At 42.7% G+C, this 22,529-nt stretch overlaps 1 protein-coding gene across 2 annotated transcripts in view; it reads left to right on the forward strand.

Moving 5' to 3' along the window:
* The first annotated feature begins 1,950 nt into the window (after positions 1-1,950).
* FAM124A (family with sequence similarity 124 member A) overlaps positions 1,951-22,529 on the forward strand; it is an 87,371-nt gene continuing 66,792 nt past the window's right edge. For both annotated transcript variants that reach the window (XR_009725393.1, XM_061353136.1), the window contains exons 1-2: positions 1,951-2,673; positions 12,635-12,666. Coding sequence is in view for 1 of the 2 variants with exons in the window: in XM_061353136.1 (XP_061209120.1) it covers positions 2,615-2,673; positions 12,635-12,666 (91 nt within the window). In the remaining variant the exon portion in view is untranslated. The remainder of the gene's footprint in view (positions 2,674-12,634; positions 12,667-22,529) is intronic.

The following is a 22,529-nucleotide window of genomic DNA, read 5'->3' on the forward strand; positions in this document are numbered from 1 at the left end:
TGCTGTAGCATTTTCATAAAATTGTAGAATCACAGACTGGATTGGGCTGGAAGGGACATTAAAGCTCCTCCATGTCCAACCCCCTGCCATGGGCAGGGACCTCCGCCACCAGACCAGGTTGCTCAAAGCCCCGTCCAGCCTGGCCTTGAACACTGCCAGGGATGGGGCAGCCACAGCTTCTCTGGACAGCCTGTGCCAGGGCCTCATCACCTTCACAACAAATAATTTATTCCTAATATCTAATCTAAATGTCTTCTCTTTCATTTAAAGCCATTCCCTTTATCCTATACCTATATGCCCTTGTAAAAAGCCCCTTTTCAGATTTCCTGTAGCCCCTTTAGGTACTGAAAGCTGCTCTAAGGTCTCCCCTGAGCATTCTCTTCTCCAGGCTAAACAAACCCAACCCTCTCGTTTTGTCCAAACTAGCTTTTACTAACTTGCAGGGGGAAGGGAAGGCAGAAGAGGGATCATAATTAAAGGGGCTTAATTCCATACCTAAATGTATTTAGGTATGGACTTTATATTTATGGGAATGTTGATGTGAAATCGTCCACATAAACTGGAAAATCATTTCTCTGCTTTCAAAATGGCATGCATGTAAACCTAGCCAGATTTTTAAAATGGAATAGATGCCAACTTGCCTATACAATGAGTCTTTTCTAATTCTTGATGAATAGTGGAGGCTGAAAGTTTGTTCTAAAGACGACTGGAGGCAAACAGTGTGCTGACCTGCTGTAATGCCAAGAGGGCCATGGGAGTGTGCATAAGCCCAGTATCTCTCCATGACAGAGCACCAGGAATTCACCAGTTAAAACTGCTGAATATGATAAGTATTTCTGGGTTTGGTGCCTACTTAGTCCTACTAACAACACCTTGACAGCTCTTCCCACAGTGTTCTTTCCTTTGATTTTACAATAGTCCTACCCTAGTCCTATTTTAGAGAATCAGGACCATATACTTGTAAAGACAGTGGCGTCATGGGCTACTTCCACCCCGTTAAGCAATGCTAGATGTTACTATTAGTTTATGCTGCTATATACAGCTTGATGGAGCACTGGCAAGCTTGAAAAGATCTTGAACTGGAGGATATGAATGCCATGCAATGTATACGTAGCTAAAAAAGTTACTGATGGCAAACTAAACCAGTTTAGCAATTTTTATGCAATGTAAGATTGTCTTGTGCAGTGTATTTTTATTTTATGGTCTATCTTATGTCTCAAATGTTGAGGTTTTCATTATTTTTCTTCTTTCTTGTAACACAAATAATAAAAGGTAGAAGAAAATATATTTTTTTTAAACCACAACTTTTTCTTTCTTTACTTCTGATCGCTTCCTGCAAGTGGCCATCTCCTGCAACTGTCAGAGATTTGGTAGTTAGAGATTTTTGAAGAGAAAATTCCAATTCATCAAAGCTGACATTTGCTGGAAAACATTAATGGGAGAGGTTCCCCTGTTCTGAGGTAGGCTATTACTGTAACTGTCCCACAATACCCAGATTGTGATACCACCACCTCCGAACAGCAAGTTTTGTGCTTGAACCTGATTCAGAAGCAATGGAGAGATGGTCTCCCTGCTTGGAGGCACAAGCTAAGAAATCAGTTCTGCTCCTCCTCTTGTCATCTGCTACAGCCTGAACGACCAAGTGGGTTCAGGAAAGACTGATTTTTGGTTTTGGCTGTGTGAGGTCTTGGTTCACACCTACATGGGTGAATAGCTGTGTTTATGTAAGAGACAGAGAAACAGAGAGGTTTGTTGTAGAGGTGTTCATCTCCAAATACAAAATCGGGAGGCATGTGTGACATGCACAGAACACAGGAGGTCACCTACACCTTTTCCCTGCACTCTCACATTACTGAATATGATGGCCCCACTACCAGCAGGCTTTCCTGTATCAGCATTTCTTCGCAGGCAGCAATCAAAATGCTTCTTTTGCATCACATCATCTTTTGTCATCATTACAGACATTCTCATGGGCTTGGAAATCCATCCCCTGCCCACTTCTGTGTGTAATTTCAAATTGATTGTATCCGATGTAATGAGCAAATGCCAGGCAGTGCTGGGGGAGACTGCAGAAAGCTCAGCACAGCAAAAGACTTCAAATAAAAGGAAGCAACAGCGGATACTCCAAAACCAGAGGGATATCGAGTGCATCTATCCAACAGGCTCTGCTAACTTTCGCTGGATACGGGGCTCTGCACCTTTTAGTCCTTCTTCCAACTGGAAAAACAAAAGTGATAGAATGAGGGTGCTGTAGTGGTTTCTAATATAGGAGCACGTAAACGCGGTGGCCTGCCGACAGCCTTGGGTGCACGGTTTTCTCTGCAGGACGGGGCTCTTTTGAAGGGGCCGGCGGAGGCAGGCGGTATCCCCCCCACACTCCGACCGGGCTCCCCTGCGGCAGGAGGGCGGAGGGAGCTGGAAGCGGGGCTCGGTGACCACCGCAGCACAGGAGGGAGAGGCCGACCCGGCGGAGCGGCTCCGACCCCCGGGACAGACGGGGCGGGTCGGACGGCGGCGGCCGCTGCCTCTCTCACACGGCGGAGCGGCGGCGGCGGCAGGGGTAGGTTGTGGCAGGCGCCGCTCCCCGCGGGAGGGCGGCCGTGGAGCCGCCGCCATGGAGAAGCAGCCCGGCGGCGAGGACGACTGCGTGGACTCGGGGGCCGAGACGGGCGGGTAAGTGTGCCAGTGGCAGGGGAGGGCTGCGGGGCTTGTACGTTCCCCCCGGCAGGGCCGGGGCGGCGAGGCGCTGGAGAGCTCCCCGCCGGGCCGCAGAGCTGCACTTGTTGCCGGCGGCCGCCGACGAGCACGTCCCGGCAGCAGCGGGACCGTAGCTAGGGCTGCAGGGCAGAGCCCTCCTCCGACATCCCGACTGCACTCTGGGGAGTGCCCCTGCCACCGGGCATCGCCGTGCTCGGGATCCCCCTGGGAATTCACCTTCTTCTCTTGTCTCCCTCCTAATAAGTGACCTCAGTCTCCCCTCTGCCAGCTAAAAGCCATTCCCTCTTGTCCTGTCACTACACACCTTTGTAAAAAGTCCCTCTTCATCTTGTTTTCCACCTGCGATACATGGGGAGAAAGATACTAGGAGATCATGGCCACGGGCTTTTAAGTTTGAGCTCCAGAGCACGTTGTGCTGCCTCAGCGGTGGGGCCCAGAGCTGCGCTTTAGGGGCTGTAGACACATTGGTGGGGGCTGGGTGCCACACCATCCCTGTGTCCGAGGAAAACTTGTGTTGAGGATAGTCTGGAAGCATGCCCAGCTACCCATGCTGTCCTTGTGTCAGTGACACCTGGACAACACCAGGCAGAAAGTTGACTGCTCAAAGGGACCATCAAAGATCCACCTATGAAAGCAGGGTGGACTTACAGCAACCTGAAACTGAGTTGGTATTGTCATGATACTCATCATACTGACCTATGAAGTGCTGTGAACTTTGTTGGTAGTTAAGTGCCATATTGGAGTCAAGGAGAATGACTTTTTGTCTCTGACTTTGTGACCCTGATGGTAGAGGTGCACAATGTTTGTTAGTTGGATGACTTCTCCCATGACCATATTGCTGCAAGGATGATCCATGTGATCCCCCTTTCTGTTCCCACCTTCAGTCCATCTCTGTGAGGAGAGAGGTATGTGCTTTCCATCCTATTGTACAGACTGCTGTGCCATTTTGTTGGGAACAACACTGAGACTTTTCTCCTCCTCTGGCTCCAGAAGGATAAAAGGTTGCCCACTCCTGCTAACACTGTTCTCTCCTAGGTCTTTATTCTCCCTGCTTCTGGCTTTCCTCATTGTTTTTCTCCCAGGTCCTTGTCTGGTTTATCTCCTTTGGTCTTTAGTCCAACCGTTGCAAAACTGTAAAGCTTCCTTGCAAAGTGATGTCAGGTGCACAGCACCAGAACTGAAGTGGCAATATTACAATTATTTTTAAAGGTGGAAATGGAACATGGTGATCTTTTTCATACTTCCAGCTATTAAATCAAATTGATTTTTTTTTTTAATAGCTTCTGTGGTCTGACAAGGTTTTTTCTGTCACCTTGTGCTAATGGTCAAAGTTTAAAAGTATTCATGGTTGGTTCAAAGCTCAAAAAAGTCCTTAATGGATCAAGTCACTCTTAATTTGCTGTGTTTATCTGGAGTAGAAAAATACTGGGTTTCCATGGGAAGGGCACATGGAAGGATTTGACCCAGCTGGTGACATTATCCGTTAGACCACAGTGACCAGCATGACAGCTGCTTGTGCCTGATGGTGGTGAGGTGCTAAAGCTGATGATTTTATGAAGCATCCCTGCCCCAGGCCTGGCTGGAAAGTGTAGGTTAGCGGAAGAGTCTGTCTGAGGAAATTGAACAATGACATACGGCAACTAATAACTGCAGTGCTTTGCACCGAAGTTTATTTTGAAAAGCAATGAGTCTCTGTATTTCAATTATTGTTTTTAGCTCTGTTTAGCAGCTATTTTAGTCTGATAAACATGTTGCATATGTCTCTTTCACAATGTTTATATTTCAGCTTTCTCACCAAACCAACTGTTAGCAACACTTGCTTTTCCCTCTTGCCAGAGCTGCTTTCTGCTTTCTCTCAGCCCCATCATAGCTATTGTGAATTGAGCTGGGGTTTTTTCTCTAATTACTCAACAGTAACAAAAAAAAAACCACCAATATTAAAACAAAAATTAAGAACTATTTTGAAATTCAGCCATCATCCTCTTAAAGTAAGAGTAAATACAACTATCAGAGTAATTCAGTAACAGCTTTACATTAAGTGGTCCCTTTCTGTCACTGAGGGAACAATAGAGGATAGTGACTGTAGTAAATCCAGGCACTGCAAGCTCTTGTCATCTTGATGACTGTATGTAATGATGTGTGAGCTCTTCTACAGAGCTTGTACTGCTGAAGCTGCTTATAGCAACTAACCAATTGAATAACTCAAGTACTCTATAGGGCATATGTTCCTTAAGGCTTTGTTGCAGCTTCCAGTTGCAAAAGCAGGCAAAACTCAGTGCTACAGGCAAGATCAGTTACAGTTTGATACCTTCATTTTCCTAATCTGTTGAAAAATATGTTCCTCTCACTGCATTTGCCATTGTAAATGTGGCTGGCAATGAAGCTGCTGAACAAACATAGTGTATTTTGAACTCCTGAATCCAGTAAGGATGGATTGAGCTGGTATTGTCAACACTTATATAAAGGGAGTAAAACATATAAGCCAGTTAGTGTATGTTGGCTATTTATTAATGATATTTAAAAGAGTTTGACCATCCTTGACTTGAGGGATGTTGCCTGTACAAATTTTCTCTTCTTGGGAAATGTACTTTTGGGCTTTTTAATATAAACACCTCATTTCATAGAATCATAGAATAGTTAGGGTTGGAAAGGGCCTTAAGATCATCAAGTTCCAACCCCCCTGCCATGGGCAGGGACACCTCACACTAAACCATCTCACCCAAGGCCTCGTCCAACCTGGCCTTGGACACTGCCGGGGATGGAGCACTCACAACCTCCCTGGACAGCCCATTCCAGTGCCTCACCAGCCTAACAGGAAGCCTGCTATTGAAGCCTTTTAGCCCAGAAGTATGGGAGACAGAAAGCTTTCTCTGGTAATAATTTTAATAGTGGATTTGTACTATCAAACATGATGGTTTAAGAAAAAGGAACGGTCTTTATTTGGTCTTCAGTTAGAAAGCAAACAGGGAAAAACAAGTAGAAAAAGAAATTGGGCAACAAACATTGTCCTGGGTTCAGCAGTAGCAGTCATTTTTCTCTTTCTTGGTAGCTGGTGCAGTGCTGTATTTTGACTTTCGGCCTGGGAACAGAGCTGAAAACAATGAAGTTTTGGTTTGGCCAAGGACTTTGTGAGCCTCATGCTCTGCCAGGGAGGAGGGGAAGCCGGGAGGAAGCAGAGACAGGACACCTGACCTAAACTGACCAAAGAAGTATTCAATACCACAGCACGTCATGCCCTGGATGTAACTGGGAGTAACCCGGAAGGGCGAGGACTGCGGGGTTGGAGGAGGTATTGGTTAGTGCTTGGTTGGGCTGGGGGGACAAGTTATCAGTCGGCTGGTGCTGAGGTGTTGTATTCTCTTCCCTCGTTATTTCCTTTATCATTGTTATCATTGGTGGTAGCAGTAGTGATATGTGTTATACCTTAGTTACTAAACTGTTCTTATCTCAATCTGTGGGAGTTGCATTCCTTTTGATTCTCCTCTTCGTCCCTCCGGGAGTACGGAGAGGGCAAGAAGGGGGGGAGTGAGTGAACAAGCTGTCTGGCTGGGTTTAAACCAAGACAAACATATACATTAAAAGAGCTGCAGATAAACTGCAAAAAAAAACCCAACCAAACAAGAAAAAAAACAAAACCTAGGAAAAAATAATACTAAATTACTTAAAATGGGTGGTAAAAATGTTCGATTTTAAATTTTCGTGTTTTTACAATCCATGCAAATGCTGTTACTTCACTGTCCTTACTCTGAATAGAAGAATAAAGGTTTGGGAGACTGAAATACTCAAAATGACTAACTAAGACCATTTTAGACATTGTTAGGTGTGTAATTTTGAATGGCAATGAGACAGACTTCTGCTACCACTGATGTCAAGGGCAAAGCATCAGCTGAATTAGTTGCGTTCAGGACCAGTATTCTGAGTGGGGGTAGCAAATGTGGAAAATAGGTAGTTTCTTGGACGTAAAGTCTTAACTTTTTTATTCCTAAACTTCTGTTTGGTCATGTTAGCTGTGTTCAAGGATTACTTCTATAGCAATGATCTCTCCTATTTGTCAAGCATATAGGCCTTGACTGAGCATAACACCTCACTGAGCTGGCATTATGAAGGTTTCAGTACATCTGAGTAGTTGAATGGTTTATTGGGGTCAGAGGTTGCTTTCATGTCACATGTTTCTAGCTCAAAGTCATAAGTGGTTTCAGCACTTTTGACTTTGTCAGCTGTATGGTAGTCCTTCAACATGGCATGTTAGTCTCTTGTCACCTGTCTTCTCATCCACCTATGAGAAACTCAAGAATACAAATCACTGCTGCTGAAACCTATTTTAAGGCCAATTTTTACCTTGAGGTTTCTTTTTTTTTTTTCTTCCACCACCTATGAGAAACTCAAGAATACAAATCACTGCTGCTGAAACCTATTTTAAGGCCTATTTTTACCTTGGGGTTTCTTTTTTTTTTTTTCCCTGAGACTTTCACTTCCTATATATCCGTCATTCCAGATGTGTAAAGGCAGACAACTTGTCTCTAACTTGATATTCAAATAGTATGAAGTCAAGCTATTTGTCACAAATTGGTATTGAGGCACCATTTCTAACCAGATTTACTTGGTGAAGCTGTTTGGTTGAACCTTGGGGCAGGCAGATCTGATAGCACTGGGGCCAGCCTCTGAAACTGAGGTTGAAACAGACTTTGAATCACATTCTGGTGGCCAGGGGATCAGTGCTGACACCTATGATGGCTAGGCCCCAGCAGGCAGTGAGGTTCACCTCAGCTAACTGTGGCTTTGTGAAGGTTTGGTATAAATGAGGCTTCTTCTGTTGTTAGTTAAGAGCATGAGGACCTTGGGAGGGTGACTTACCCCTTAGCTTTGGATGGGTAGGCACATGCCACCTGAGTCCTGATGCATCCCTTTGGATGTGGAGCACACAGGCAGGTAGGTTTGCTTACTTAAGCATAGTGTGGTCCTGCTTCATCAGATGCTTTTTGAAGGACAAACAAACTTTCATCCTTATATGATGAGGATGATATCTCATTTGGGGCCTGAAACAGTACTGTTGGTAATAAGCTGCCAAGTGTGATATTGCTGAGTGATGGGAATCCATCATCTGACTTCATTGCTCTACTAGAAATCCATAGAAAGGCATTTTGAGACAAGCTTCTCTGAGTTATTCCATTGCAGGTGTCTTCATTACACAAGTAGAAGTATGATGAAGGTAATGGATTTGTGTTGGATTGATATTAGTGACGCAGATTGTAATCTGAACCACAGGAATTTGGTGAGAAGAAACCCAAGACAGAGCTACAAAACTAAATCTTCTGACTCAGACACTGTAGTTTAACTGCTGTAAAATCCTCTCATGTGCCCCATGGAGTGCTTTTTGGAGGAGGGAGGGCAAGGAAGCTGTTAAATACAGTTTTCCATATGAAACAGTGAAATCTTAACTTTAGGCAGAGAAGGCATGGGAAATATGAATCCAGCAAGTGCCATTCCATCAGTCCTACGCAAGAAAGGGATGCAGACAGCAGAAGAGCTAGAAAACTTTCAACGATTTCATCTGGGAGGATTAAGGAGTCCTGGCAATGGAGACTTGCATATTGTGGCGTAGTATTTTGCTAGAATAACTTGAGAGATCTGTGTCTGCTTTATATGGTAGACTGCTTTGTGGAGATGCTCCCTGGCTCAGAAACCTTAGTTACAGCATGTCACTGTGTGAAACAGCATGAATGTGTCCCTGAGCACATGGACAGCGTTGTCCATATTATTGAATGGTTAGAAAGGTTGATGGAATCAGTTTGGATGGGACCATCTAGCTATCTCCCATGTGATTCTTGGGTGTGTTTTACTGTGGGCCAGGTACTTGTTTTACCACATTACCACGGCTCAGGGACCACTCCCAGCAGACCACTGGGAATGTTTTGGAAGGCAAGAGTTTTTAATGGTACAGGTGCAGGCTGTTTCATGGCAGTTGGCTTCAGTCCCAGACAGTTCTCCTGAGTGTGTTTGTTTATTACCATAGATGTCACTGCTGCAGCTATGTTAACATGATGCTGTGCCGTGGTTGATCAGCATACCAGGGTAACCCAAGCGCAGTGGAACACTGGTGTAGCTACCTTGCTTGTGTGATTCAGAGATGTGACACAGCCCTGCTTCTTTCCTGAAGAAACAGGTTTATTGTGGTTTCTCATATGCACCATACTCAGTAACTGCAAGTTGCACTAGCAGCTGCTTAATGGTATTCACTGGGCTATTTCTCCTGCTTTGGTATTTTGAGGCTCTGTATTTGTAATCAACATTGAGTAGTGTGTCATGGTCTCAGAGGACTGCTCAGAATCTTTTGTGCTCCTGATGGTCTTACCATCTCTGATAATACACAGTCCTGATTCTTCAACAGTGCTAACGGGAATCGAGGTCCCACATTTATCTCAAGCTTCTACATTCCTACTTTAATGTCTCTTGACAACTTCACAGCTCCTCTTTGCTGGTGGCTGTCCATTCAGCACAAATTCTTTGCAGACTGGTTTGTCTTTTGACTGAAGGATGAGCCCTCCTTTTCAGTACCTCCCACTGCTTCAATACCCTTTTTGATCATTTTTTTCCTCATTGTGTGCCTATAAAGGGAACAGGCCTCCATTTTTCAGTTTCTGTCCTGAATATCTATTTCCTTTTAACTCTAATGTAACATCTACCAGAGGAAATAGCTTGCTGCAAGACCATTGGCCTGTCCATAATTGGTCTGGAACCCCTGAGCTCCAGTATGGCCCCAGTCTGCCACTATTAAAGCCCATGAGTATTAAACTCTTCAGTTATCCTGATGGGAAAATCCTCTTCCAAGGGAACTGACAGAAGCAGATACTCAGGATGTTTAAAACAGGGATGGAAAGAATGGGAAGGAACAAAACTGCTTGATAGTCAGAGAGTCGGTGTGACTCAGGAGATGTTTATTTTGGTACTTAATTTTTCCAATGCATGATCTCTTCCAAAGGAATGTTTGCTGTGTATTCTGGTCTAAAAAGCATAAAAGGATTACAGAAACTTCAGAATTCAGTATTCTAAATAACTGATTGTAAAGGGGAAAAAATTTTTTTTGTAAGCCAATTGCCAGTGCATGACATGGATCTGACTGGTTTGTGCTGATGTTTTGAAAATATTAAGGATTTTACCAACACTGTTATTTTTGTTCTTAAGGGCTAGATTCAAAACAAATTCTAAGAAAGAAAGGAGTCAAAGGGAGGAAAAAGGTGATTCAGGTTGGCCCTAAGAGCACATTGAGGGACTCAGATTAATTCCATTTGGTTTTAGGCACTGGGAATGTGTTTTCTGCAGGCTTCAACTCTAGAGAACAGCTAGGGAGAGACACACTTCATACCTCTCTTTTTTATTGACTGTAGAGGGAGCTGAGGGAGGGTACATTCCTCACTTTGGCATCTGAGGTTTACATGAGCCTTTGAGCTTAATTATCCTTTTTCTTTTTTTTTTAATTCTGTGTATGTTGGTTATACAACAAACATGAATTAAATATTACCTTGAACCTTATTAGAATTACATGAAAACCCCAATATGATTCTCAAGCCTATTAAAATGTGTCTGTGCAATTAGTCTCCAAGCACACTGTTGTCACCTCCTTTCTCGCTCCCAATCTATTTATTTTTCCTATTGTCTCATTTTTCATGTTCTGCCTGTACATAGACTGCCACTTCCTTGTTTCAGGACTCATTAATTCTCCATGTCCTGTGTGCCTGCAGCACTTTGGGATAATAAAATAAGAGTGTGAAGTAATAGAACGCTGCTTCTACTTGCAGTAAGCAAAAGGCAAAATGTTGTCTTGCTTCTACCTAAAATCCAAGCAGTGCAGATTCATATTGAATTAGCCACCAGCTTGCTGAGCACAGCTACACTGAAGGACAGCCCCGGGCTGTTTTCAAACAGAAGTGCAGAATAAATGAATCCTTTATTGGGATGCTTGGAGGCAGCTGGATGTATATTGCTTGCCGATGGGTTTCCGAACAGTGACACATTACACAGTTTTTGCACCCTTCCAAATATACATGTTGCCAAATGATACTAATGGGACTTGGTGCGCAAATACTGTGCAGCTTTATGGCCTGCACAGCACTACTTAGCCAGTCCCTGGGATCACTTCTCCTTGGTCTCTGCTCAGAGCCAGACCGGCAGTATGTACATGGCCCAGCAGTAGCAAGAAGATCTCCTCTGCTCATGTCATTACTGCTCAAGGGTCCTGGGGGAGGTGGGTTGAGGAATAGCTTTTTGTTCATGGAGGAGGTGCTACTTAGCAGGTATATATGGTGAATGAGAGGGGCTACTAATGACCTAATTCTGTGGTCTCTGCCATGTGTGTTGAAGATGTTTCCTTGCTCCCTGGCATTATTGAAGTGGCTGGCGGTGCAGGATTTAGTAGAGAGTGAGAGAGACCTATAAGCCCCCATCAGCAAGCCTCTCCCCAGCATTACAGACCTTTCTCAAAAACTACAATAGCCTCATGGTACTTGATGTTATTGGAGGATTTTCTTTCACAAGTACTGTGAGAAATTCAGATTGTGTGATCTTTCACTGGTCCAGCATGATCATGCTTCATGGTCTTTCTCATCTAAATCAACAGTCTTAGCATCTGATCTGCAGAATACTGACTGCTAAGCACAGGGCTGCACAGGGCTATCAAGTATTTGGATGAGTATAATTGCTTTGTTTCTTCTGCAGAGATATGTCCATACTAAAATTGAAAGCTGCCATTATAGTTATGGGGGGTTGATGTCTGTTATTTTCTTAGATGTCTGAGACCCTAGAGTATGAAGGTGTCCTGAAAATATGCTTAGATGGTATCTATTTCCAGGCAACTATATTGGGAGTTAAGGCTCACGTTTTTTAATTTAAAGCAATATTGCAAACTTGATGCAAATATGCATATAAAACAAAGTTCAAATTCAAGAACTGTGTTACAGCTCCCCAGACAGTTTGCCTGTTGTTTAGGGCACTGCAGGGCATACGTGCAGGATGTTAATTGTGGCAGAGAGCTCTTGTGAGTGGGGTCTAACTTAGGGACCCAGTGAATGGGCAAGTGGAGTCTGTATGACTGTGATCTCCAAAACCACACACTCTGAACTCATAGGTAGGGCCTTAAAGTGGAAATGAATAATTTTCTAAATATTCAGTGATGGCATATTTGTTTTACCTTAGCATTTCTGAAGCTTTAGGGCATAAATGTACCGTGTTTTAATCAGCTCAGAAAGGGGTTTTCAGGAGTTTGGGCTTATATGCAGAAACAAAATTTCATTGCACAAAATACTTAACTGCTCTGATTTTCTCACAGGTAATCCAGTGTGCACTGAAGTTGAACCAGTGGGTGTATGGTTTTATTGATAGATGTCTTGAAGAGGAAAAGGGTTTCCTAAAACAAAAAGCTTTGTCATCTGAATGATTATAATTTGGTACTCGTTTTGTGTCTTCCCTGCCAGTTGTGACCAAAGAACAATAAAAATTCTGCTCTTCAAGTAGAGTTCTCTTTAAAAAAGAAAAAAATCTGCAAAGCAGCATTTAGAGGACATAAGGAAGAGGAGCAGGGTCAAAACCTAGTAGACTTCTGCTCCCAGCCTGTGCCTGAAGCAGCCTATTTTTAACTTATAGAGTGCCTTCTGAGCTTTAATTTTTATGCCTAAAGTTAGATAGCGTGAATAGCCGTCAGACAAAACCTCAGCTGCCTTACTCTATGTAGGTGTTTTCAAAATCTGTGAGATGCCAGTTTTTCTGAGGCATGTTCAAAACCTGTTCCAGTTATTATCTTAGCACCAAAATAATGCTAAATGTCTGTTAAGCTATTTTAATATGCCATGGAACTTAGATTTGGTACATTTTTCATGATCTCTTTTAGATCTAATATGGTCTAACCAAAATCTTTGTCTTGCAGGTCTGAGTACAGCCGTATGTCTTCTACCAGCAGTAAGTATAACTTCGATATTTTTTAAATGGATTCTCATATTTTCTTTTACTCTGGTTGCTAATTTTTATTAATATCAACCTAGTGTTATGACGGAGTTCACTTTGACACATTTAAGCCCCAATTTCTTCTCTTTTTTGGTCTGTGTCTAGAAACAATATAGAAAATTAAACTGATTTGATATTGATGATCATAATATGAGCCATGTGTAAAGTCATAAATAATGGAGCTCACATGAATGCAAGAAAAATGAGAACAAAATCTATAGACACTGTGTGGCCAGTGCGACTGGGTCTTCCAGCCAATTGAATTTGCAGTGATGGATGTCACTAGAGCTGGGGGATGCAGGAATAATTGAATGCTTATTGTAAGCTGGCGCCGAGGAAGGACTTCAGAGTAAAATATATGAAGCATTCTTTGATTTAAAAGATTATAGATGCTCTAGTAAGCATCACAGTCTTTTGAGACATTTACAACATCCAGCTGAATTTCAGGTTATCTGACTGATAAAAGTTGAATCCTGGTGTCTGGATTATCCTTTCTTTTTCAGCAACACAAAATCACATTATTTTAAGGAATAAGGAGCATTTCTTCAGTCCTCTCTCTGTCCACTCCAACCATTTTCTGAGCTGTAGGACATACTGTGTCCACAGCACTTTAAAATATAATAATGCTTATTCAGGCACAGCTACTAGTATCTCTTTCTTGTCAAAGTGCAAGGTGATGCCTGTCTCTCTGATTCACACATAGACATGATCTTCACAAAACTTTACAGGTGACAAATTGTGTTTTATAATCTGGATCTTTAAGGACCATGAAAATCAGAGGGGAAGAAAGCTGCCAGTTTTTTCTCATTCACACATTCTGGCTGAAGTGTGGAGAGGGTTATTTTCCATCTTCCATGGTCTTCGGTGGAGGGCTTTTATTGATTTCAACAAGAGCTGGATCAGAGAATGTTCATAATGTCTGGCTCCTGAGATGATGTGACTAGCAGGGAGCTCTCTGTCTTTCCTCCATCTGCTCAATTTGTGCATGTGTGTCTGAGAAAGAGAGAATTTAGTGCAGCTTTTTCCTAAATTCTGTTGTTTAAATAGATTTCTGGATTCCTGCTGCCAGATGTAATTTTTTTTAATGATTGGGAGGCAGTTGTGATTGTAAAAGCATATTGGATTTGACTGGTTACACCAGATGTATGCCCTGCCACCCCCACAGCTCACACTTTTGGGTGATGGCTCCGGGAATATGCTGCCAGCTTCCTTCTCTTTCTGGGTGGTGACTTCCAGTTGTTTGCCTCATAGAAGTGCTTATTTGGCAGAGAAGTACAGAAGACAAGGTGTGAGGTATTTCTCATCTAAAACTTTGGGTTTAATCCCTTGCCAGCTTTGCATGACTGCTGCACATTTTACAAATAAAGGTGACGTTTAAAGGTAACATAAATTACAGTTGTAAGTCTTGTTTTTATTAAACAAGCTGTTTGTAAGGATTGTTTTTGGATGTGTGGCAGCTACAGTGTGTCATGTTAACTGTGGTCACCTCAGTGTCTTGCTGGCCGTGGCTGTCCAGAATATGTGGGAATTACAGTTGTATTTCAACACAGTAATTTGTCAGTACAAGGAGGTATTATCATTCCAGCAAAGACACAAAAGTTCAAGAGATGGGACAGTCTCCTTCTTTCTCTTTTCTGCTTCCAAGGCAAATTATACTGATACAGCTTCACAAGTAGCAGTGTTTAATTTAGCATTTTGTGGGGTTTGTGTGGTAGGTCTGGTCAGACAGTGCAGGAGTAACAGAAGCAGCTACATAAGAGTATTTCAGTAAAATAAAAATGCTTTCATGTTACAGGCTGGCAGTCATGGGGTGTGTGATGCATTTGAAGAAAAGAGTACTGGGGAAGAGCTATTAGGAAAAAAAGGTGATTTGGCCATTTTTATTTCTTCGGGGAAAAGATTCAGTAAGTGGTATCATTCGTAGCAAGAAAAGCAGCCTAATCAATGACACTGTTAGGCCCTAACATAATACAAAGTAAGCTGTTGTAAATTAAAAGGCAAAGAATTTCCATTCCCTACATTGCCTACAGCTGCTTCAGCAGAAGCTCCTGTTCTTAATGAAGTGAAGTTTACCTGAACCAGAAGAATTACAGGCCTGTTTGATTTTACCGGAGTCTTAGTTGGTCATACCAGTGAAGCTCCAATTTCAGTGTTTAATAAATGAATAATCTTCTAAATTGTCCACTGGACAGCAAGTTTCCAGACATGCCAAGGATAAGAAAGATTTAGCAGGTGAATTAACTACAGCTGCCTCTATCATGTGCTGTGATGACAGTAGCTGAACAAACTGCAGGACTTAGCACCAATGCAAAAGTATACAGGAACCCTAGACCCCCCCAAGTCAGAAGTAAAATCTCATCAGCTGCTAGATGCCAATGGAAGGATCATTCTGTTACATGTGTTATTTCTAGTACTTTTTTCCCCTTATGCATATGGCAGCAGTTATCATTGGCAGGGTATCACTTCAGCAGTTCAAAGCCCTGCCTGGAGGGTTGGTTGGACCTTGGGTCTTATTCAGCATCCCAGTTCTTTTCTTTGCCCTTTTGTCCCAGCTTTGGGTAACCCAAAAAAGCTTTTTACTGGAAACATCCATCCAACATTTGTGGTTTTGTGCAGTGAGTACTTTGGGAAAGAGTACTCAAGTGTGCAGAGCGTGTTTATTTCAGCAAGAAAATGCAGCAGTTATCTGCTTTGCGAGGTCTGCCTGTTGTCAGGGTGACTGTGTGCCACTTCGTCCTCATTGAACAGAGTAAATAGGCCACACTAACCTGTCTGCTGCATGCTGAGTTTTGAGTTGTTACAAGCTTTGAAAGGTTCAGCAGTGTGATTTGAAGAAAGAGAAGTGGTAAATTACTTTTGACATTGTTTTCCCTGAATCGTAGTGTGTAGAGCCACTTTTCCCTTTGTTCTCTAGCAGGATGTGTCCTTTGTTTTATTAGGCTACTTTGCTCACTGGTGTGCTCTTCATTAATCTAGGAAATGTATCAAGTTTCTTTTTGCTCATATTTTCTATTACTTTTTCAATTACAGTTTTCAATTACCATCAGGGACCCCTAATCCTATATGAGAGGGGGTTGTGCGAGGCACTTTGCACACATAGAAGAGACCTTTACCCAAGGTACATAATACCAAGATATAAAGACCATATGGTACAGACACTTGGAATCACAAAGAAAGAATTAATTAGTGTTGGTCAGCACAATAAGCAACAGTCTCTGCACATCAACATTTTAGTTATCTACAAATTGCTTTGAGATGTGTTTCAGGGATGATTTTCAGCAAGGGAGGAGGAGTTTTGATGGGGGCTGCTTATTTCCTCTTTTGCATAATCTTTGCATTTATGAAAATGGCTCTTCAGAAAGACCCAAACCAGAAGTGGGCATTTTGAAGGAAGACTTTTGTGATTTGTAACATTTGAAATACCCCTTATCTAGTCAGCTCTGGAGCCAGTTTAACCAGGTTGTCTTAGAAATAACCGTGGAAGCGAGTGATTTTATTTTCGTCTCCTGACATTTTTCAGTTAGGCAATCAGTAGGGAGCTGCCTGGATACACGTTTGTACTGTTCCAGCTAAGTCATTAAACGAAACATGAAACTGGCCCTATGGGATAAGATGCAAGTTTGTGACAGATTTTAGAGCACCTGAGGTAGTAAAACCCTATAGCACGCAGTGGTTCATGATGTGCTTCTCAGTGGGGTAAAGGGCTTGTCACTTATCTCCTTTGTAGTTGGAAAGCTGGTAATTTGCATTGCCATGCTCCCCTGCCTTTCATTTACCAGCTGGGAAATGATTCAGTCCTTTGGAGGTGTTTTTAGATTGTTCATATTCTTCCATGGTAAACCCAAGATGTGGGATATTAAAATTTTATGTCTGTATTGCACTTACTTCCTAACCCATGGATTTTCACCCACTTTCTGGTTCTAAAAATTTAGCGCAAGACAGTTTCTTTTGGCAGATTTACAAATATGTGGGTTATTGAGCATGTTTCCTTTCAATATTCTTTTTCTGTTTGGTGTTCTATTCCTCTGCTAGTATAACTTCCAATCTTTGTTTTGGGATTTGGTCAATGTTTTGTCAGTGTCATCTGCATCAGCTCGCTGGGCTGGGTTTGGGCTCTATTTTCTCTACAAGTGGAAAGAGTCCTTATGTGCAAAACTTGCAGTCTTTATGGAGGGTTGGTAAGGGTAAGGTTTCTCTTATTCTTGATTCCAGAGGCAGGGTGAGGTGCTAAGGCTGTATCTTACCTTCATGCACCAGCTGTGTATTCAAATAGGCTGCCCTAATGGCACTTTGGATGGCAGATTTTATTTCCTGGGTGGAGTCTGCTGTTTGTGCTGGATCTGGCAATGGGAATGGGAATCTGGGAATCTGGCAATGGGAAATCACCAGCACTACAATACTTGCTATTTATGAAAAGCCCCTTGAAACCTGTGTTTGTGTATGTACCCAAACAAGTCCAAGACATCCTTTTTCTTTCAAACTTACTTCTTGTCTTTTTTATGGCATGTAGACAAGTGACAGTGTTGAAACAAGATAAAAATGGTTGTCCAAAAGATAGCACTGTCCTGAATTTGATGCAAACCTGTGCTTTCCTGAAGCTGTGTTACGTTCTTTTCCTGATTCAGTGCTGTATTTATCTGCTCTCATTTTAAGTAACTGTGTTTGCTCTGAAGCCAGCTGTGAAGCTAGGGCCTCATTAAAAGTAGAAATTGCACATTTGTGGACCTGAGGATCAATCAAGATCCAGTGTAGTCCATCACGTAGGTTGTGAGGGGTGAGTGTTAGGCCACATGTCCCATCCGTGCTTGTAGCTTGCCAAGGCACTGTTACATGACAGTTTTCACACACTTCCATACCATGTGCATGTGACAGTATGCTGCCTCTCTCTTTAGCTCTTTCTGATTTATCTCTTTTCCTCTTCCCTGCCAAATCCCCAGCATCTGCTTCTTGATGTTACCTGGCAAGAATCTTCCTCTTCCTTTTCTATTTGATTTGTTAGATTGTAAGTACTGTTGGAAGAAAATGTGAAGAGGAAAATCATAGAATCATAGAATAGTTAGGGTTGGAAAGGACCTTAAGATCATCAAGTTCCAACCCCCCTGCCATGGCCAGGGACACCTTGCTCTAAACCATATTACCCAAGGCCTCGTCCAACCTAGCCTTGAACACTGCCAGGGATGAAGCATTCACAACATCCCTGGATGACCTATTCCAGTGCCTCACTACCCTAACAGGAAAGAATTTCCTCCTTATATCCAATCTAAACTTCCCCTGTTTAAGTTTTAACCCATTACCCCTTTTCCTGTCACTACAGTTCCTAAAGAAGAGTCCATCCCCAGCATCCTTATATGCCCCCTTCAGATACCGGAAGGCTGCTATGAGGTCTCCACGCAGCCTTCTCTTCTCCAGGCTCAACAGCCCCAACTTTCTCAGCCGATCTTCATACAGGAGGTGCTCCAGTCCCCTGATCATCCTCATGGCCCTCCTCTGGACTTGTTCCAACAGTTCCATGTCCTTTTTATGTTGAGGACACCAGAACTGCACACAATACTCCAAGTGAGGTCTCACGAGAGCATGGGGGCAGGATCACCTCCTTCGACCTGCTGGTCACGCTCCTTTTGATGCAGCCCATGATGCGGTTGGCTTTCTGGGCTGCGAGGGCACACTGAAGCCGGCTCATGTTCATTTTCTCATCGACCAACACCCCCAAGTCCTTCTCCACGGAACTGCTCTGAATTTCTTCTCTGCCCAGCCTGTAGCTGTGCCTGAGATTGCTTCGACCCAGGTGTAGGACCTTGTACTTGGCATGGTTAAACTTCATGAGGTTGGCATCAGCCCACCTCACAAGCGTGTCAAGGTCCCTCTGGATGGCATTCCTTCCCTCCAGCGTATCAACTGAAGCACACAGCTTGGTGTCATCGGCAAACTTGCTGAGGGCGCACTCAATCCCACTGTCCATGTCAGCGACAAAGATGTTGAACAGGGCCGGTCCCAACACAGGTCCCTGAGGGACACCACTCGTTACTGGTCTCCAGCAGGGCACTGAGCCATTAACCACAACTCTTTGTGTGCGGCCATCCAACCAGTTCTTTATCCACCGAGTGGTCCATTCATCAAATTGATGTCTCTCCAATAAAACAGAGCATACAGTTGGCCTGAGCACTAGGTCCTTTATAGAGGAGAGCAAAGTCAGCGTCTCCAGAAGTTCTCCCATTTCTAATTCTTAAGAATTTTTTTACCAAACACTCCAGAGACCAAGGGGACACATCTGTGAAAATGGTCACTAGCGGAGCTTTTGCCAAAAAAGGAGGTAGCCTTCCTGGTTGCAGGGATAGTGGGAGCTACAGGAATGTAAGAATCTACAGTATTATTCAGATGTATAGGTGCCTTGTAACAGTAGCACATGGAGAAATGGCTTCCAGTTACTTGTACATCATTTAAAAATCTGGCCGCCTTTACTTAACTATTAAAGGTGATGACAAATAACCGGGAACAGGAAGCGGGCTAGGTTTGATTTGGGCTTCTAAATATTTGTCACCAAGCTAAAATTTCATAATGTAGTTGCCTACTGTACATTAGGTTAGTTCAAATCTGTTCTGACCCAGGCACTGCTGGACTGGGTATCTACTGTTTCTCCAAACAATGTAGTAAGTGTAAGGTTATATTTATATTATATTGTAAGGTATATGTGAGGTATAATTATATTATTTTACTGCAATGCAAAGATATATTTTGGTATATCTTGTGATATACAGGCTGAGAAAGTTGGAGCTGTTCAGCCTGGAGAAGGCTGCGTGGAGACCTCATAGCAGCCTTCCAGTATCTGAAGGGGGGCTAAAGGAATGCTAGGGAGGGACTTTTAACTAGGGACTATAGTGAAAGGACAAGGGGTAATGGGTTCAAACTGAAACAGGGGAAGTTCAGATTGGATATAAGGGAGAAGTTCTTTACTGTAAAGGTGGTGAGGCACTGGAATGGGTTGCCCAAGGAAGTTGTGAATGCTCCATCCCTGGAGGTGTTCAAGGCCAGGTTGGACAGAGCCTTGGATGACATGGTTTAGTGTGAGGTATCCTGCCCATGACAGGAGGGTTGGAACTTGATTCTTAGGTCCTTTCCAACCCTGACTATTCTATGATTCTTTTATTCTATATTGTTTATGTCCAGAGAGAACTGAGATGCTTTTACAATGGCTGGCAACAAGCTGTATTAAATACAATTGTAGAAACAATTTAGAGCAGACTTGCCAGCATCATTCTGCATTTCCAGAAGGTGTTTGTTATTATAAAAGAAAGACTTATTAAAGATCTTTGATGAGGAAAAATGAAAGAGGAAATTGAACCCAAATAATGTAGAGCTCTTAGCCTGAAGCATCTGTCAATATTGCAGATTCAGGTGGTTTGTATAGCAGTGAAATCTGAAGTGTCAGCTTCTGTAGAAAATACAGGGAGCGTATATCTTGCTTGGCCAGTTTATGCTGCTAGAGGTACAGAGCAATGCTCTTTCCCACTGAGGCTGTGGAAGCAGAAAAATGTCATTGCTACATGCCACCTTTAAGTCATTGGATGTGCGAAACAAGTTTATGTAGCTGCTTATCATCAAATTCCACCACAGTGAAGGAGCAAGCACTTGTGTAAAGCATAGAAAAGTATAGCACTGAAACACAGAAAATTGAGGTTGGAAGGCATCTCTGGAGCTTGTCTAACCCAAGACCTCTGCTGAAAGCAGGGGCAGTGAGAGCACATTGCTCAGTGCAGCGTCCCATTGTGTTTTGAATATCCCCACAGACTTTCTGGGCAACCTCTTCCAGTGAGTGATCACCACAATAAAAAGATTTTCTCTTATGTTTAAACAGAATTTCCTGTATCTCAGTTTGGATCATCCAGAGCAACATCAGCAGGCCCTGTTGCTCTCCAGTCTCTAATTGCTTCCCTCAGCTGGATAATTTTTAATCATCTTCTTCCTGGTTTGCTGGTATTTGATCACACAGTACCATTCCCCCTCCCTGCCCCGCCAACATCCCAGTCTCATCCACACATGATGCATCCTGATTTTTAGGAGCTGTAAATAGACTCTTGGCTATGTCAGGAATTGCATGGACTTATCACTGCTGCTAAGCACCATTGCCTGGAAACCATGCTGGAGATGTTGGTGTTGAGTTAACCTTGCTATTTGCACTTTTACCTTTCAAGAATCTGAGGTTAAGATGCTGTTCTAGTAGGTAGACACCATGTTGAGGTTGGTCTTACTGCACATGGTTATTTAGAAGCAGAAGGAGTAGAGAGGAAACGTACCCTTAAAGACATGACTAACAATGGCCAGTGGCCTGAGAGAGAAGATAAAAAAGGAAATGAGACACAGTCGTATGTAAGAACATGCACAAATGGATGTGTAACTGTGCTTGAAATCAAATTTAGATTTGATTTTTGGATGCCAAGTGTGTGGCATTAACCATAAGCATTCATTTCTCTTGTAAAGACTGAAGTTCTTGTTTAAATGTACCCATACGTCTCTGTTCTTTGTTAAAATCAGAGTTACACTCTTTGGGATCACACCAAACTGTGTGTCCCAGGGTTAAATTACGTCCTACTGGCCTAGTCCTTGCTTTGGATTTTTGTATCAGGGGGATAAAAGTATACCCTAAACAGTTACTGGAGCAGAGCTATCAAAACTCTGGTTTTGTTGTTCTGTATATTATTTTCTGACCATATCCAGTCAGGTTTTTAAGTTGTCATATAGATACAGCAGATATAAACTAGAGTAGTTGTTAAAAATAATAATAATTAATGTAGGAATGACAATCTGAATGTTTTTTCTAGCTCATATTTTAAGCATGCATAGTCATAATCAAAACCATATAAGCAAATATTTCCTTTCTCATTATCAAACGTAATCCAGAAGCATAGGAAATCTGTGATAGATGCTGAGGTACCGAATGCCACACAATCTAGTAAAAATTTACAGGAAAGACTATAGAGAAAGTCACATTGGATTAGGTGATGTGGGTTGAATTTCCTTCTGTGGAAGTGTTACATCTGCCATCCCAGAAAACCACAAGGAGCTAGGCAGCTATTTAGTAGGTCTTTTACCTTAAGCAAGGGGTTGCGGGAGAGATAGTGGCATTCCAAGTTCAGCTGGTATGGTGATGAGGATAATTTGGAAATTGTTGAGACATCTGTCTGAATTGTTAAAGCCCAAAGAGAGAAGCTAAAGAAGTAAATCTGTCCCATGGCAACTCCTGACTCAGAGGCACTAACTGTGGCAGAAGGGGGAGAAGCCTTCTGACTCACTGAGTCAAGTGACAGAACACTTGTGAAGGCTGAAGCTGTTCAGGCAGTTTCTACTAAATGAGTGCTGTTTTGAGAATGCCAACAATCAGTTTCTCACTTTGTGGCCACAGTACATTATCATGGTGTATTTCCTTTAATTTGAATTTTTAAAGATAAATAATATTTATTTGTTTAAGCTCAGTGGGGAACTTGGATATTTGGTAATTGGTGCTTGCTGCGTTCTAGAGCAGCAGATGTCCACTGCCTGCTTCATTTCTCTTGGTACCCCATATTTGTTGATTAATAGTATAGGGAAAAAATACCTCTTATCTGTAATGTCTAAAAAGTTCATGAAATAATTACCTGGTGGCTCCTGGCTGCCACTGTATGGGATGAGGATGAAGCACCAACAATAAAGCATGTTTTCTCTTGATTCTTTTTTCCACCAGCTGGTGTGGAGTAGGTCTTTTGAACCACATTCTGCTGATGGCTGAAAGGATTATGAGATTCAAAATACTTTTCCACTTCTGTAGAGTCCAAGTAGTTCTCTGC

The sequence above is a fragment of the Neopsephotus bourkii genome, unplaced genomic scaffold, assembly GCF_033783945.1.
Source record: "Neopsephotus bourkii isolate Nb327-2 ecotype Australia unplaced genomic scaffold, CSIRO-AGI_Nbou_v1 NB_663, whole genome shotgun sequence".
Classification (NCBI taxonomy): Eukaryota; Metazoa; Chordata; class Aves; order Psittaciformes; family Psittacidae; genus Neopsephotus; species Neopsephotus bourkii.